Source organism: Struthio camelus, chromosome 18, assembly GCF_040807025.1.
Source record: "Struthio camelus isolate bStrCam1 chromosome 18, bStrCam1.hap1, whole genome shotgun sequence".
NCBI lineage: Eukaryota > Metazoa > Chordata > Aves > Struthioniformes > Struthionidae > Struthio > Struthio camelus.
The window spans coordinates 5,856,055-5,870,999 of NC_090959.1; the positions used below are offsets into that span (position 1 = coordinate 5,856,055).

Below are 14,945 nucleotides of genomic sequence, written 5' to 3' on the forward strand. Positions count from 1 at the left end.
CCCTCTGCACTAGCACCAAAGAGGGAGGGGGCAGAGGCGATGCTTCAGGTTAAGCAGCCCCGATTCCTCTCCTCCACATCTGCAGATTTTTTTTCCCCCCCGAACGCTCCGTTAAAGTAAACGTGACCATGATTTTCTTACACAGCACGGGTAAACAAATCCCTCTCCTAGCGGAGGAGTACGCATACCAAAGAGAACCATCACTGGCAAAGCAGCACTACTTTCCCCCATAGGCATCTTCGTCCTCCCATAAGAGCGAGCAGACAACGCTGAAGCATCCCCTTGCGTAAGCGCCACGCGGTCCCTCCCACGGTCACCGCCGGATCGGCCTTCCAGGAGGCATTCACAGGGATGTCCGCCTTTCTCAGGGAAGGCGCGTGGTTGCCCTCCCCGTCTTCGCATCGCCGGCCAGAGCCGGTTTCTTCCTCCACAGCTGAGCCGCCCTTCACTAGACGGTCTGCTTCGCAGCAGAGCGGGACACGACGAAGTCGAGAGCGTCTCCTTGACCCTCCCGTTTCTTGTCTCCTGCAAAGGGATCACCTTAGCAATAGCTGCGCATCTGCCACCCCGTCCTGCAACGACCAGCCCTCGGGGACTGGCTGACACAAAGAGGCAACAGGAGCTCGCCAAAGCGCACGGACTGACCTCGAAAGCTCAGAGGCGAATCGCTCTAGCTGAACGCTTTCTAGACAGCATAAGCGTCTGTGGCCCTAATTGTTGGCTTTCATCAGGAAACTACTAAATTAGGGCACGTATTCAAAGCTTGGTGACTCTTCCATACCTGTTTTCTGTTTTAACACACTTGCGACAGGTTAGATGCAGCCTAAGATAAGGCCCTGCAAGGCAGGTGTCCGTGCAGAAACCCGGTGCAGAACTGTAGCTGCCGAACAGTTACTCCAACTCCTTCCTATGGGAGCAGCAGATTAAATAGAAAGGGAGCCATACACCCTCGGTTAGCAAAGTGGTATGAAGACCAGCAACTAGGGGGTGGGGAAGGACAGAGCAGACTGCTATCTACCAAACTTAAAGCAGTCATAGGGCTTAATCTTGCTGTCCCCGAAGCCAAGCTCTGCAAACCAGAGTCCAGTGCCCAAGGAACCCCACCCGCCACTGCCTGAGGTTTTGGTTGCACTCCGATAACCCATCCGGCTGCTCACCAGCCCTAGCTCTGCTTTGCTTGGCTGAGCTGACGCAATCACAGCGTCGAGTGCTTTTTGTTGGAGACAAAATTATCTAACAAGAGGCAATTATGTGGCATTACCATTAAAAGCAGCCTGTGAAAAGCTTTAAGTCTGCAAAATCCCTTTCTCTACCTTTGCACTAAATAGGCCTCATTTAGCCCATTTGTTCTGTCCCAGGCAGGCAAAGCGAAAGCAGGGTTGATCGATTTGTTAATTACAGTAATTTTATCTTAAATACAGACAGCTGAGTGTTCATCAAGTCACAAACTCGCCTGTTAGTGAGAGACCTCCCCCCAGCTAAATAATTAGGGATAATAGTAAGTGGCTCATAATAAATGCACCACACAACAACGCGCTCCACGAGCGTAGGGCAGAACCAGGGGGGCTATTAGGGAACCCCCACGTCTATTTCTCCTTTCCAAGAAAACAATGCAATATCCTTAATTGTCTCTCTCGAAATCCTGAGCCAGCGCCGCTGGTTTGTTATGAGTAAAATGCAATTATGCCACTTTTTGACTGCCTCTTGCGTCCAGAGGACGGCTTACCACAAAGCCATCAGCGCAGGGGAGAGTAACTTTCTCAGCTTGCACCGTCTAGACTCACGCAAAGAGCGGAGCTGCGGGTAGCACAGGTAGGTTACGTACATGTAATCCCACTCCTCAGTATTTTTAAAACCCTAGGTGAGCCTCAAAGTATCCCCTTTTGACAGATATCTAGGGTCTTTCTCCTATATCCAACAATTTCTGATCACAATTTAAAAAAAAACACAACTCCCCAAACCTCTTATTTCCCCTCAAAAGCACAAACTAGTTTTAATTTGCATATATTTAAATTAGAGCCTATCTAGACTAGATTACAACCTGACTGTCACGGTCTGCAGCTGTACTACCGCTTGCACAGTGAGAGCTGGTCCCAGAACTGCTGATACAGACAACGCTTTCCTCCTACACAGTAGTCCCTGTGCTAGTATCGGCCTACAGATAACCTTGTCTGGAGCCGATCTAAGTCGCCTACAGTAGCGAAGCAACTTCCCTTCGCTTACAGAAGGATGAAGACCCTGTGTCAACAAGACAAGGTCAATTCTGAATGAGAGGGAGAGGCCACAGAGCACACGGACACCCTCACACCCCGCCTGCCCTGCTAGGATTAATCTGCCTTCCTCCAGAAGCTGAGGAGCTGGAAAGGGACAACCAACACAAAGCCCGTTCAAGAGGAGCAAAAGCGTTTGGCCTAAAAACCTCAGTTTGTAGGGAGAGGGCTAGGGAGACTATGGGAACTGATCCTGAAAGTCAGTGCAGCTGTGCATTTTCTAAGAGGCCATAGTTCAGTATTTTAAGTTATTTTACTCTTTCCCCAAGTAGAAAGGAAGCTAGCAATTAAATGAACCCTTACAGGAAAGCAGAGCTGCCTGCAGAGTTTTCCTTCAGCCCCACGCTTTCACAGAAAGCCATCAGGACCCTGGTGATCTGTGCAGGGGCGAGGAGCTCCAGGCACACATCCACCCCTCTCACGGTCCTTCCAGAAACGCACAGTGAGCAGAGGAGACTTCGGAAGACTAAGGCAGGTCGTTTGCTGGAAGAAGCCTAGCTGCAATCACCCACATTCATGTTGGACATGACCTTGCACGCTGTCCCCCAGCCAGGCTGCACATGCAGCCATCGTGTCCAATTGCAACCAGACTAGATTTGCACAGAACCAGAGAGTTTCATTCTCAGAGATACAAGCGAGCAGGCAGAAACACGGACGTCGTTTGCCTTGTTTTCCAACAGACAAACAGGGAGCACACTAGGGGAAAGAAAATTTTAAATCAAATGCAACTTTTATTTGTTTGCAATAGTACTCACTGTCATTTACTCACTCTGCTCTAGGAAATGTAGTTAGCTGTTTTTCCTATGGCATTTCCCTCCAAGGGCTGAAGCTCTGTTCGTTCCTTTAAAGACCTCGTCTCCACGCACATTTTTCCTGAAGTAAATTATTTATTTTTAAAATATATGGTATTTAAGTCAGTGTCACTTCATCCACAAATATGTTTAACCAGCATTTGCAAGACTCTTTCATGCTATTTCCTGTTATCTCAGCACACCGGACTAAGTTTATACAGAATAAATACTAGGCTTTTCCTCTGAGCAGAGGAGATAGCAGGGTAATGATCAATCAAAAAACACCCTTGGGGATGGAAGAGATTAGCACTTTGATACTGCTGAAGATGAATGGGTGGAATGAGTTTGATAAGCTGCTGTTTTCCTCCGATAATTGCTCTGAAAAGCTTTCTAAGGCCACTTGGATCCTCCCCCCCCTTCCCTTTTGTTTCAGGATAGGATAGCAAGTCCAGCATCGGGGCTCCTGGAGAGACTGCTATTGTTACTGTTTTTAACTAAATAGCAGCAGACTTATGCCATATTTCATCACCCAGGATTGAACAATAAAGGAGTCATTTAGCCACGCTGTTCCAGACTGCATTCCTATTATTCTTGGCCAACCGCTAGTCCTTTCGGTTGCATATAACCCCGAGCACAGCTCAGAGCAGATCAGGGTGCAGGAAGAGGGACTTTGCATGGCACTTGGATGTCCTCCTCAAGCTTAAATCTTCAACAATAGCTCTTCATCCTTCAAAAGTCACTACCCCTTCGTGCTCAGGATCAGACCTTCACCCCACCAACAGACCTCTGTGGGGAAAAACACCCAAGACCTACAGCCAGCTCCCAACCTTGCTTCAGGCTTCCTAAACCAGTCACTGACCTCCTGCTCTTCCTCCTCCCAAACCGCTCTTTCACAGCCACCTTGCAGGCTCATCCAAAGGGAAGCTTTCACTGAAGCTGTACCACGAAATTCAGTTGTCAGGTTCGCTTAGACTCCAGGTACATCTGCCCTCAGACGCGGCGAGACAACTCCTGCAGGCAGTCATGGATGTTAGGCCGTTCAGTGTGCTAACCACGTCCTGAGCCACCAGCAAAACAGGAGCCAAGAGCTTTTATTGTATTTTTATTGTTTCATTGATTAACTGGTTTTTAAATACAGAATTAAAAATTTGTAAAAAATAGTTATTAAAAGCCAGCATTCAAAAGCAGGTTGCACATGAGTGACACTGTTCCAAATTCACACTTGCTTTTTGGTTTAAAAAAAAAGTTAGGAAAGACAAAAATAAAAAAGCATATCCACCTTCTGGACAGAGGGTTTTTTTTTTTTTTAAAAAAAACACCACACACACATTTCCTTTCAAAATGGAGGACTGGTATTTGTCGCAGAAGATTCTCCCACCAGCATTGTTTTTCACAGCACTGATTCACATTGCTTGGTGTTCTAAAAAACCCTCAGATTTGTTGTTTACAGAAGCAGCGAAGTAGCGTTTCTCCCTCCTCTGTACTGAAGTCAATTTGTTAAAAAACATCCAGCATATGAGGGGTGGAGACAATTTCAATATTACACAAGTTAAATTGCATCCCTACAAAACGCAAAAAAGCATCTTTGAGCAGGAACAGGTTCCTCTTTCTCTCACTGATTTTTCAATGATATTCTTGCATAGTAGCTACTTAGGAGTTACCACATTTCTGGCACTCACTCTTTGCTAAGCTCCATCGCTGCAACAAAGATCTCCAGAAGTCACTAAGTGAGTAGGTACCTTCAATTTTTAATGCCCAATTTTAGAGCAGCCTGATCTTTAAAGAGACACAGAGCACCCACCCTCAACAACAGTCAGCCCCCTTTAGGCACAATTTAAGCCCTATAAACCCAAAATGTCCCGACTTTGGGGTTTGGGGTTAGCAGTTTGTTGGGGTTTTTTTGTTTTTTTTTTCCTTCAAGTTGCTATTATGGCTCTGAAGACAGACAGCTATGAAGGTAACCCCTTGCATCAGTGAATGTGCATCATCATAGTCAAAAGTGTAGACAGACTCTAACGTGCACAACATTTTAAGACATCAGCATCACACGTACAGTATTCACAACAGCTTAGAAAGAATACAGACGACTATGGCTCACCTGTGTCTCAAGGATCTTAATCACCAAGAGAATTTAACCACAAAGACAGACAAACCACAGAACGAAGTGCTCGTACAAAAGAACATTATGACCTCAAGATAACCGAGAGGGACAGCTACATATCAGCCTGGGGGAGAGGCAGAGAGAGGAGAACAGGGGAATAAAAAAAAAAAAAAAAGAGAGGTGGCAAAGTTCAGACAGCAATGGAAACAAATTCAGTTAAACAAAAGATGTAATACTGAAGATTGTCACTAGTTCAGGCAGGACTTGGCATATGAAATACTTTGAGTACACACTTGCAGGGCAGCCCTGCTTCTGCCACGCGAATAAATATCCAACAGTGTTTAAAAACTGTATAAAAACCCGACGCCAGGATTTTCAGAAACGCTGCCTGCTCCATCCCCACTAACTGCGCAGCGGGTTCCCTCGCGTGAGCTGTCCCAGCATCGCTGCAAAGGAGAGCGACGTTCCTGCACTGCTCTTCCGCAACCGCAGCCTAACCCGGGCCGGAGTCGGACGAGGCTCAGGACGCCGCGCGAGCTGCAAGCGCTGCACTCCGTCCTCGGCGCTCTGCAGAGCGCAGCGGTCACGCTGCGCCGTGCGGCGGGCGCAGTTCAGCACCCACCGCAGCGAGCGGATGTATAGAGGCACAGACCTCCTTATTTCAGCCACCGCACATCTCGGGGATTGTTGTTTTTAAACGGCTACGTTCACGCAGAGCCCTCCAGAAAGAAATTTTGTTCGTGTGGCCAGGTCAGACGACCAACCTCAAATTAACTGTAGAACGCTTCCTTAGTTATCCCTTCTTTATGTAGGAGGTTTTGTAAAAACAGTCATCCAGCAAAAGAAAAATGCTTGTCTTACCCTCAGTGGTAACCTGCACGTTTGTCTGTGCATTACCAGCAGGACCTGTAGGGGACAGGCATCTCTTTATCAAATTGTCCATTTGAAAGAAGGTGGCTATCCATCCCATACTTTTTCCAGCAAAAGTGATCATCATGCATGGGTTGCCTGTGTGTATTTGACTGCACTCACTAAACATAGGATGTCAGCTCTGCATCACAGCTGACCTCTTACACGCATCCTTTTCCATTCGTCAGAGAAAACTGCAGTATCTTAAGAGCGAAACCCAAGTTCACAACTTCTTCCGGTAACGTGCAACAGTCAGTAGTGGATCTTACCAAAAGGATGTCATTAGTACCGCTGCAGTGTTTGACTGTTTCTCCTCCAAAACGTGGATGTGATCAAAAGAAAGAGCAAATCCGGGAGAGACGTGTTCTATCATCTTCAAGAAGTTTCTCCTCTCACCTTCTATCCTTATTGCTCAATTCCTGTAGCAGTGTTTGCACAGTTTTTCAGGGGGTTGTTCTGCTTTGCTTTTTTAAAATAATCACACCCCTTGCAAATTCTGCTACTTAATTTCTGCTGGTTGCCAACTCTCCTGTTCACATGGAGGCTGGTGTACTCTCGCAGCCAGCTGTTACAGAAATAGTAAATAAAGCTCTTTTTCCAGTCAGAGACGCAAACACTGTCTCGTCTGCGACTACACCAGGAACCTCTCTACAGCATTCTTTTACCCTCCAAAACCTTCATCCAAAGGCTTTGTTTCACTCGTGCTTTCCTTAGAACATCCGAGGATAAGATGGGTTTTGCTTAATTATCCATTCAGCATGGGGATTGATATGGTACAAGTCTAAGAGGTAAGCGTCTGGGTCCAGGCAGTGTTCACCTATCAAAACAAGAAATTCAAGAAGAAAAAGTAGTTTACACATCCTTAGTCCCACAGTTGTTAGTTTTTCCTAAAACCCGTATTTGTTCACATCCATTCCAATATTACAATCATTCAGAAGCTTTTCCTGTAAGTCTGAAAAAAATCCGTTTATGTTAAAATAAACCTATGTTCTTCTTAAAGCTAGACTAAGCCCAAGCTGTAACCTTTTTAAAATAAAAAAATAATTTAACAACGCACTTTAATACTCAATAACTTTAACCCAGGGACTTTAGCACTTGAAGGCAGTTATGACATATGCTAGCGTTCAAATGCAGTAGGGGAGAGCGAACTGTTTCGAGTCGGATTGACATTGTCTTCTATTGATACTACTATGAGAAATACCAAGAGGCAGCCCAACCACTCCAACTGCTGACAGTTTACAGCTGTAGTAGGGTATAAAAACTCCTTTCCGTTTTCAGACCCCCCTATTTCACTGCTACAATCATGTAACTTAAGCCTCCTCCCCATTTGATGACCCTATTTCATGAGAGCAAATCAGTGACTAATTAAGATCATCAACTTGCTTGACCAGCTGGTCTGAGAAACTTCCACCCAAGGTATCACTAGGGTATTATTGTTCTTCTATAAGAAAGTTTCTAAATAGAAGAAGGCAGAAGTCACATCCGAGTCGGCAGGTTTTAGCACAGACTCCATGTTCTACCTTACCAGACTTACTTAAAGCCCAGAAAAGCAGCACCATGCTTAAACACCTAATGAAATAGGATGATATTGCCCTTTATCTAGATGACGTAGTTTACGGTGTTAAGTTTTACATTAAATTCCAGAGGCCTTTAGCACTGAGGGGAGAGGGAGTATCTCATGGTGCATTCAAGGGAATGGCAGGTTTGCGCCTCAGATGGAAAAAACATTGCATGTTTCTGTTCAAGAAATTTGGAACTCTCAAGTTTCCACCCTTCTTGACAGCCTTCTTCTGAATACAATCCACCAGTGCTATGTATTTTTGGAAGTCCAGGCTTCAACTTTCCCACATGCTTGCCCTATAAAAGCTTGGCAGTGATGACAAAAACATAGAAACTACACACACAGCACACAAGAGCTTTGGCAGATGCTGTTCACTGTGGGTGAGGTTAACCCAAGCTTTTTGATTTTAATTCTAACTTTTGGAATTCCCTCCAAATCTGAACCTCCTAATTTATGTCAGAGAGTTATAAATACTGGATATTGAAGTCTTTCTATCTGTTATCACCTAGTCTTACCGATATTGCCTCCCACTTCATATAGGAGCAGGTTTGTAGACTCCACAGAGTTGTTACTGTAGAAAGAAAACACATTAAAAAATTGGTAATGCTCTTCGAGAGGGAGGACAGGCAATTTTGCCTCACTGCTTCCAAAGAAGCTGCTCGTGGCTTGGAGGCCAGGAGCAGTCAAGGAAGCTACAGGCTACAGTATAGCAACCTCACTGATCCTCCTGAACAGGCAAACTGTTGAAACTGGCATCAAAACTGGAAAAAAGCAAGACAGATATTCCTCACTAGTAGTGAGGCACATACTATACGCACACACTAACTTCTCAGCAGGAAGCCAAAAAGCACAGATACCAAAGTTCATTGGCAGCTTTCCTCTAGGACTGACACCTGCTCAGGTGAAGCTCACCTGTAGGAAGAGGACAACAGCTGTAGCAGCCTGTTAGCAGGAAGCTAGCTCCCAGGTGACCCATATTCAGCCAACTTCACATCCACATCTGAATATCTGCTTTCAGGAGACGCACTAACACTCCATCTACTGAGTTTGCGTGTGGGTGCATGGGGGGGGGGGGGGGGAGGAGAGAGAGACTTTTCGTTCAGTTTTGAGTTTTTTCCAGCAATCACCACCAGGGTAGAGGCGGGAACCACAGGGCTTATTTGGGAAGCCCCTACCTTTACATATGCATGTTGGAAATACTGCTCCAGGCAAGTAGTTTGCACAGACAGTGATGTTTTTCCTCTCGGAAAGGGAGTTCACTTTGCAGGGTCAATGTTATTCCACTTCCCCTTCCCTCCAGTAAGGCTTTGCACATACTGCTAGAGTTCACTTGTCTTCCAGGCGACCAGAGACTAGCGAATTCCTGACAGCCTGGGCACAACGATGGAGTCACTCAGCTGAACTAACGTGCTCTTGCTCCACCCAATACGTTATTCCCAAAGTTTAGAACAGAGGGGCAGAGAACTGCCTCCTGCCTGCTCCCTGGGCCATCACCCCAGCTCTGACACAAGACAGAAAACACACAGTAACTACATTGCCTGGTGTTTTTATATATGTACCTAGAGAGAGAGAGCGCGCAGAAAGAACTTTTTACCATTTGAGGAGGCTGACGGTGTTAACAATGTTCCAGCCATTCTGGCACAGGTTCTTCTGAAACTGCTTCAAGACATCAGCAACTCTGGTCGCGTTGTTCAAATGCACCTCCAGCGAGTCTTTCAGGAGGAGAGAAGCGTGGACTTTCACGATCTTGGAAGGCTGAGCAAGAAAGGCAGAGTCAAAAGGGACAGCGTGCTTAAATTTAGACAAACTGTGGCATCGACTAAAACATCGAATTTCAAATTAGATCGGGGAGCGTAAAGAATCAAACTGCTGCTCAGAAACTGGACCTTTGTTTCTTACTCCACACTTGCTACAGGATGGAAAGGTTATAAAAGCATCAGGGTGAACACTGTAAACAAATCATCCGTGCCTCAGCATTGTGGCTGGGGAGAAAAGCACTGATTATCAGAGCGTGTGCTGGTGCTCCCTGCTGTTCAAGTACGGCACTGGCACTAGAAGGAGTAACACAAGCTTTAATGAAACTTATTCTGACAAATCCTAGTTTCAAAGTGTTTCGCACAACTCTGATAGACTTTCCTTTTTCCTCTTTAAATGAATCCCAGAAATGTAGACAGCTGAACTGCGTTATACAAGCTACTGAACATTTTGGAACCAGAGGTCATTTCAGAACAGAAGTACTGGAACATTACGGAACAGAGTTCAAGTGCTATTTTGTCAAAACCATTTTCGTCAACTCTTAAAAGAAAAAAAAAACACACCCTTTTCCAGAAATTTTGTGGAGAAATTGAACTCATTCAGTCCAATCTGGAGCAAGTTAACTTTTGCAAAAAAAAAAAAAAAAAAAAAAAAGATCCCAAGGATCTTTTCCCAGCTTTGACTCAAACAGATCTGGTGCTAAAGATCTCAGCACCAACATGAAAAAGGTGGAATAGCACTGTTTTCGTTCATCAGGGAAGCTACATCTCATACTGAGTGAGGAGAACCTTGTTCTCAAACTCTCCCATATAGATCAGCAGCATTATGGAGCAAAAAGAAAAATGAGATGCAAAATATTTTTTCACGCTACTGTAATAGTCTACAATTTCTTGTTGGAGTTTATGAAAGTAAGTCTGCCTCTATCACAGCAGACACAGCTGTCTAAACACATAGGACATCTACAGTCAAGTGAAATCCACTATTAGTGCCAGGTGACAACCAGCAGGTGCCTTCTCCTTTCTCCCGCAAGCATGCGGTGTCCTAACTGCATCTTCTGTAGTCTGAAGTTTATTTAGTGTATTGGGTGTTGGGATCATTTTTTGCCACAAACTAGCAAGAAGAGTTTGGAAAGCTTCTTCTCGTGGTTCTGCAGATTTTCTGCCTCTTGCTTCGTAAAGAGTAACACCACTTGGACTTTCAAGTTCTCGTGAAGGGACTTACAGAGGGAAAGAACTTGACCCTGTTATAAGGGGGCCCAGTTTTTCAAGTCCTAACTCACCTCTGCCTGCTTCTTTTCCACCTTGTCTTTATCAGCATGGATCTTCCGCAACAAATTTTTTATTCGCTTGTCACAGAACTGGTACCTTTTGCTACTGCTCTCGTTCAGTTTTCTGACTTGAGCTACCAAAAAGGAGGAGACCTGGACAGTGGGGTAGGGAGAAAAAAAAGGAATTAAAATAAGTTGGGTAGAAATGAGGATTCCGTTCTTATTTGAACGTCACTTTGCAAAGCTCTGCAAGTAGACAAAACATCTACGTACCTTGAAAACAGTTAAAGCAGCCAGAGTTTTTGTCTACAGACATTTGATTCCTCTGACATTTCCAAAACTATCCCTTCCCCTCTTCCAGGTCTTGCCAAACCAAGACACTGCTACCACACTACGAAACACCCGCACAACTCACCGTCCAGAGCAGATCCTGGTAATGGATCATCATCCGCACAACATCAGCTGCCCCCTCTGCCAGCTGTTTCTCCTTCCCCTCGGGGATCTTGTTTGGCAGTCCCTTGTGCATGAAGAGGTTTGGGGCCATGACTGTGGAAACGTTCCAGAGGTTCATCTTGTTGTTGTTCTCCCTGGCAACCACTTTGCTGAGAAATTCAAGGAGAGCCTAAGACAGGAAAAAAGATTGGACTTTAAGATATTCATTACCAGTAATATCCAAAAAACACCTAGCACAGCATTTGCTGGAGAGACCACCCGATTAGCATCATTCTTCGGTATCTGCGAGCAAATCCTGTACTCCAGTCAGGAAGTGCTGTTGCTGATAGCAACAAACAACTACCCCAAACAGGGAGACAGTTTGCGTTGGGTCCAGCGTTTAGGAATCAGGAGAGATGGTAAGCGCGGCAAGTAGGTGAGTTCTTATTTCTTGACAGATGTCAATTTATAACCTCTAGCTATAAAAGTTACAGAATCCAAAGACGATCCTCTCCCCACAACACCTCTCCCTAGATGCAGAACAAAGTTTTTGGACCACCTCTTCTCCCCACACCACTAAAGCCATGACGCACGCCAAATCACCTTTGACAAGATCATCTATCCCAGTGCTCTAAATCAAGTTTACAGGGTGCTAAGTCAGCCTGCTCTTGTTTCTCTGGAAGGTGAACCACTCAGCAATACAAAATCTTTCTGTACAAAAAAAAATACAGCTCTTGTAAAATATGGATGAAAGCCACAGGTTTTGCATTGCCTACAAATGCTTACCCCAGCAACTTTCCCCCCTCCCCTTCTCAGAAAAGTAGCAGGTGAGGGATTTTAAAGGCTTTCTGACTGTAAAAGGGTAGGAAGTTAGAAGTTTAGTTTTGTTTTTTTTTTAACACTTTTTTTTAAAACTGAAACTATCTTTGATAGATGGCATGAACACAACAAGCCATTAACCCATTCCCCTATGTTTCAGTATGCTCATAGACAACCTAAGAACTATACGCCTGTCACTCCACAGTGAAGTGCACTTTAGTACATTCAAGAGGAAGAGCACATTCCCAAACACAGTATAATAAAGGCCCTCCAAGACCACATGGGTTCCTATTGCTCTTCGTTTGTACCCACAAGGACAGACAGTGCTAACAGCTTACACTAACTGCACAGGCTTCAGATTTGCCTACTCCCCCTATAATGGGTTTCCATTCTCAAGTCAGTGAAAAAAGCCCAAATAACACAATTTACACTAATTACACCTCCCTTTACAAAGGCTGCTAGAGTTCCTTAAATAAAAACATGGAAGGATATTGTATTTTCCCAGTTAAATCAAAAATAGGTCCAATTACCTTTAAAGTGTTTCTGTTGGGCTCTGGCAGAATCAGGATAAGGAGGTTTAGGGCTTGCAATCTTTGCTTCAGGTCTGGAATATCTAGAGAGAAAGAGAAAACGTGACAGAGGGTTCAGGCTTCTGACACTGCTCTTTTTGTGAGTGGAAATGACGTTCCCATGTCATGCATACTGGGAACGGGGGGGAGACAATAGTTTATTGTAGCATTTGTCATCTAGGATTTGAGACCTTATTTTAAAGAAGTAATCAAGCTCATAGAGGTCTTATGGTGCCAGTTACATGAGTTTTAGAAGACCGGCTGATTTGTTTTAGTGTACACAGTCTACCAGCAAGTTTGGTGCCCTTGAAGGGCATCAAAAGATTCCCATTCCACACTTCTTGTGCGAAAAGAGAGTTGTGGGTTCAAACAATTAGCTTAACGTGTTCAAGCCATCTATTGAGACACAGGCCTCAAAATAAGAGGTCTGCAGAACACTGCATTACCTGGGACAGGCCGAGACCATGCACCCTGCCAAGATGCCACAACCCAGCATGCATGTGGTTATTTATTAAACTGTCCTAATTCATGGTGGCAAGCACGCAGCCTCAAATGACACAACAGAATTTGAGACTCCAGAATAGCATTTGTACACAAAGTTTTTGTATATAACCTACCACTGGAGACTAAGACACTGGTGCACTACAGCATCTGTTAAGCCCAGCACAACAAGTTTAATTGGCTAAACTTCCTATCTTGCTCTGTATTCCCATCAGATCACAACATATCTGACAGGAGAACCCAAGACCAGCAGAGCTTTATAAGAAAAGCACAAACCAGGCAACTGATACTAAGCAGCCAAAACGAGAACTCACTTTGTACAGCAGCAAAAGCAGGAAGATACTCTGCTGTCAGCAGCGGGGCAGGCAGCTCTCTTATGAATCTTTTCAGTAGCCCAGATATGTCATTCTGATGGACTTCATCCCAGCGGAAAAGGCCAGTATAGAAGTCACTTTCTAGTTTCTGCTCTAGACTCTATACAAAAAAGGGAATTTATTACATGTTTTAACAAGTAGATACAATGGAAATTCTATAGTTGAATACTAGAGGGCAAACTATCATGTCAAAAGACCGCAGAGTCCCTCACGGATTCTCCAACTTCCCAGCAACGGACATTTCTAATTGTACTGGGAAAGGACACGAGATAATTCGATTTACACCCTATTTAGGAACTTGCTTCAGCAACATGCTCACTGATCACCTCTGTACTTCATAACACTACCAGAGAGCTCATACCTTTATTCTGGTCTGGGACCCAGAAACTCTCAAAATGCCCTCAGTTTCAAGTCCTCTCTTTTCCAGACATGACAGCAACTATTAAAAGGGGGAAAAGAAAGCTTTTAGGTACCCAAAATGAGAAGTCAGCCCTTCCCTATCACAGCCTTCAAAACCTTCCTGACTTTGAGGATCAGAAGCGCAAATAAAATCTTTAGGGAACTTACTGCCTGGAGTAACAGAGGGACCTTGGTGTTGGGGAGCAGTTTTTGGTCATTTTCCAACAGAGTGTTGAGTGGAACTCCAAAGAGTCTTTTCTCTGCAACAGAAATAACACATACTCTAAGTTTATACCACCATTCATGCAGGCGTCAGGGATAGTTCCAATGCTACAGCCTAAGACTGCACTTCTTGTAAGCACAGATACCGGAGGGGAGAGGGGGAGGGAGAGGGAGGGAGAGGGAGAGACAGAGAGAGAGGAAGGGATCCTACCACAGCAATTAGTAGGACAAGCACATTTGATAGCCAGACATAAACGTGGTGCTAGGTATGGATGTCATGAACCAGAGACTTCCAGAATAAGTTCTGACTAAGGAAAAACATCTGTCACAAGGTTTCTTATTACAAACCCTCTCTGTTCTTACAATTTATATCCAGACCTATGAGATGGTCTCAATTTAAAGAGGGCATAAAAATTACAATGACATGCAACTAACCTGTTGTTTTCAATTTAACCGCCTTGTTTCTCTTCAGCTCAAAGCCTAGAACATCACAGAGAGCTGTCAGTTCAATAAGGGCCAACGTGGGAATCTTCTTCATGTCCTGAGCAGATAAATCTCCAATCCTGGTCACTCCTAGTCTGCCCTTGGGGATCTTAAATTTCTAAAGGAAAACACACACACACACACACGTTTTTTGTGCAAGTAACACTACTGACCCTGCTAGTTTTCAAGCTTATTTGCATCCTTATCACTCTTTCCCACTAACCAGCATCTATTCGTCCTCCTGTTTCAGCACTAGACAAATGCCCCAAACTACTCCTACTTCTACCCAACCCACAGTTGAAGAACTACCCACAGGTAGAAGAAAGGTACCCTGCTTCCAGCATTACATTTGTAGTCGTATCAAGATCCCAGTTTGTCTAAGCTAAAGACAGTCAGATATCCACCTCAATCTACTTGAACCTTGGAAGAAGTCTAGCACATTTGTGGAAAAGAAAACTGTCAGCATCACAGAAAGTCCAGTTATTCTCCTCT

General features: G+C 44.7%; 1 protein-coding gene across 1 annotated transcript in view; it reads right to left on the minus strand.

Annotated features, from left to right (window-relative positions):
- Positions 1–4,172: 4,172 nt before the first annotated feature.
- ARHGAP40 (Rho GTPase activating protein 40) overlaps positions 4,173–14,945 on the minus strand; it is a 43,534-nt gene continuing 32,761 nt past the window's right edge. Inside the window, exons 6-15 of the mRNA XM_068912552.1 lie at positions 14,406–14,571; positions 13,917–14,008; positions 13,711–13,788; positions 13,290–13,449; positions 12,436–12,518; positions 11,070–11,276; positions 10,667–10,807; positions 9,227–9,387; positions 8,148–8,203; positions 4,173–6,888 (exon numbers count right to left, since the gene is read on the minus strand). Of these exons, the coding sequence (XP_068768653.1) occupies positions 6,782–6,888; positions 8,148–8,203; positions 9,227–9,387; positions 10,667–10,807; positions 11,070–11,276; positions 12,436–12,518; positions 13,290–13,449; positions 13,711–13,788; positions 13,917–14,008; positions 14,406–14,571 (1,251 nt within the window). The 3' untranslated portion in view covers positions 4,173–6,781. The remainder of the gene's footprint in view (positions 6,889–8,147; positions 8,204–9,226; positions 9,388–10,666; positions 10,808–11,069; positions 11,277–12,435; positions 12,519–13,289; positions 13,450–13,710; positions 13,789–13,916; positions 14,009–14,405; positions 14,572–14,945) is intronic.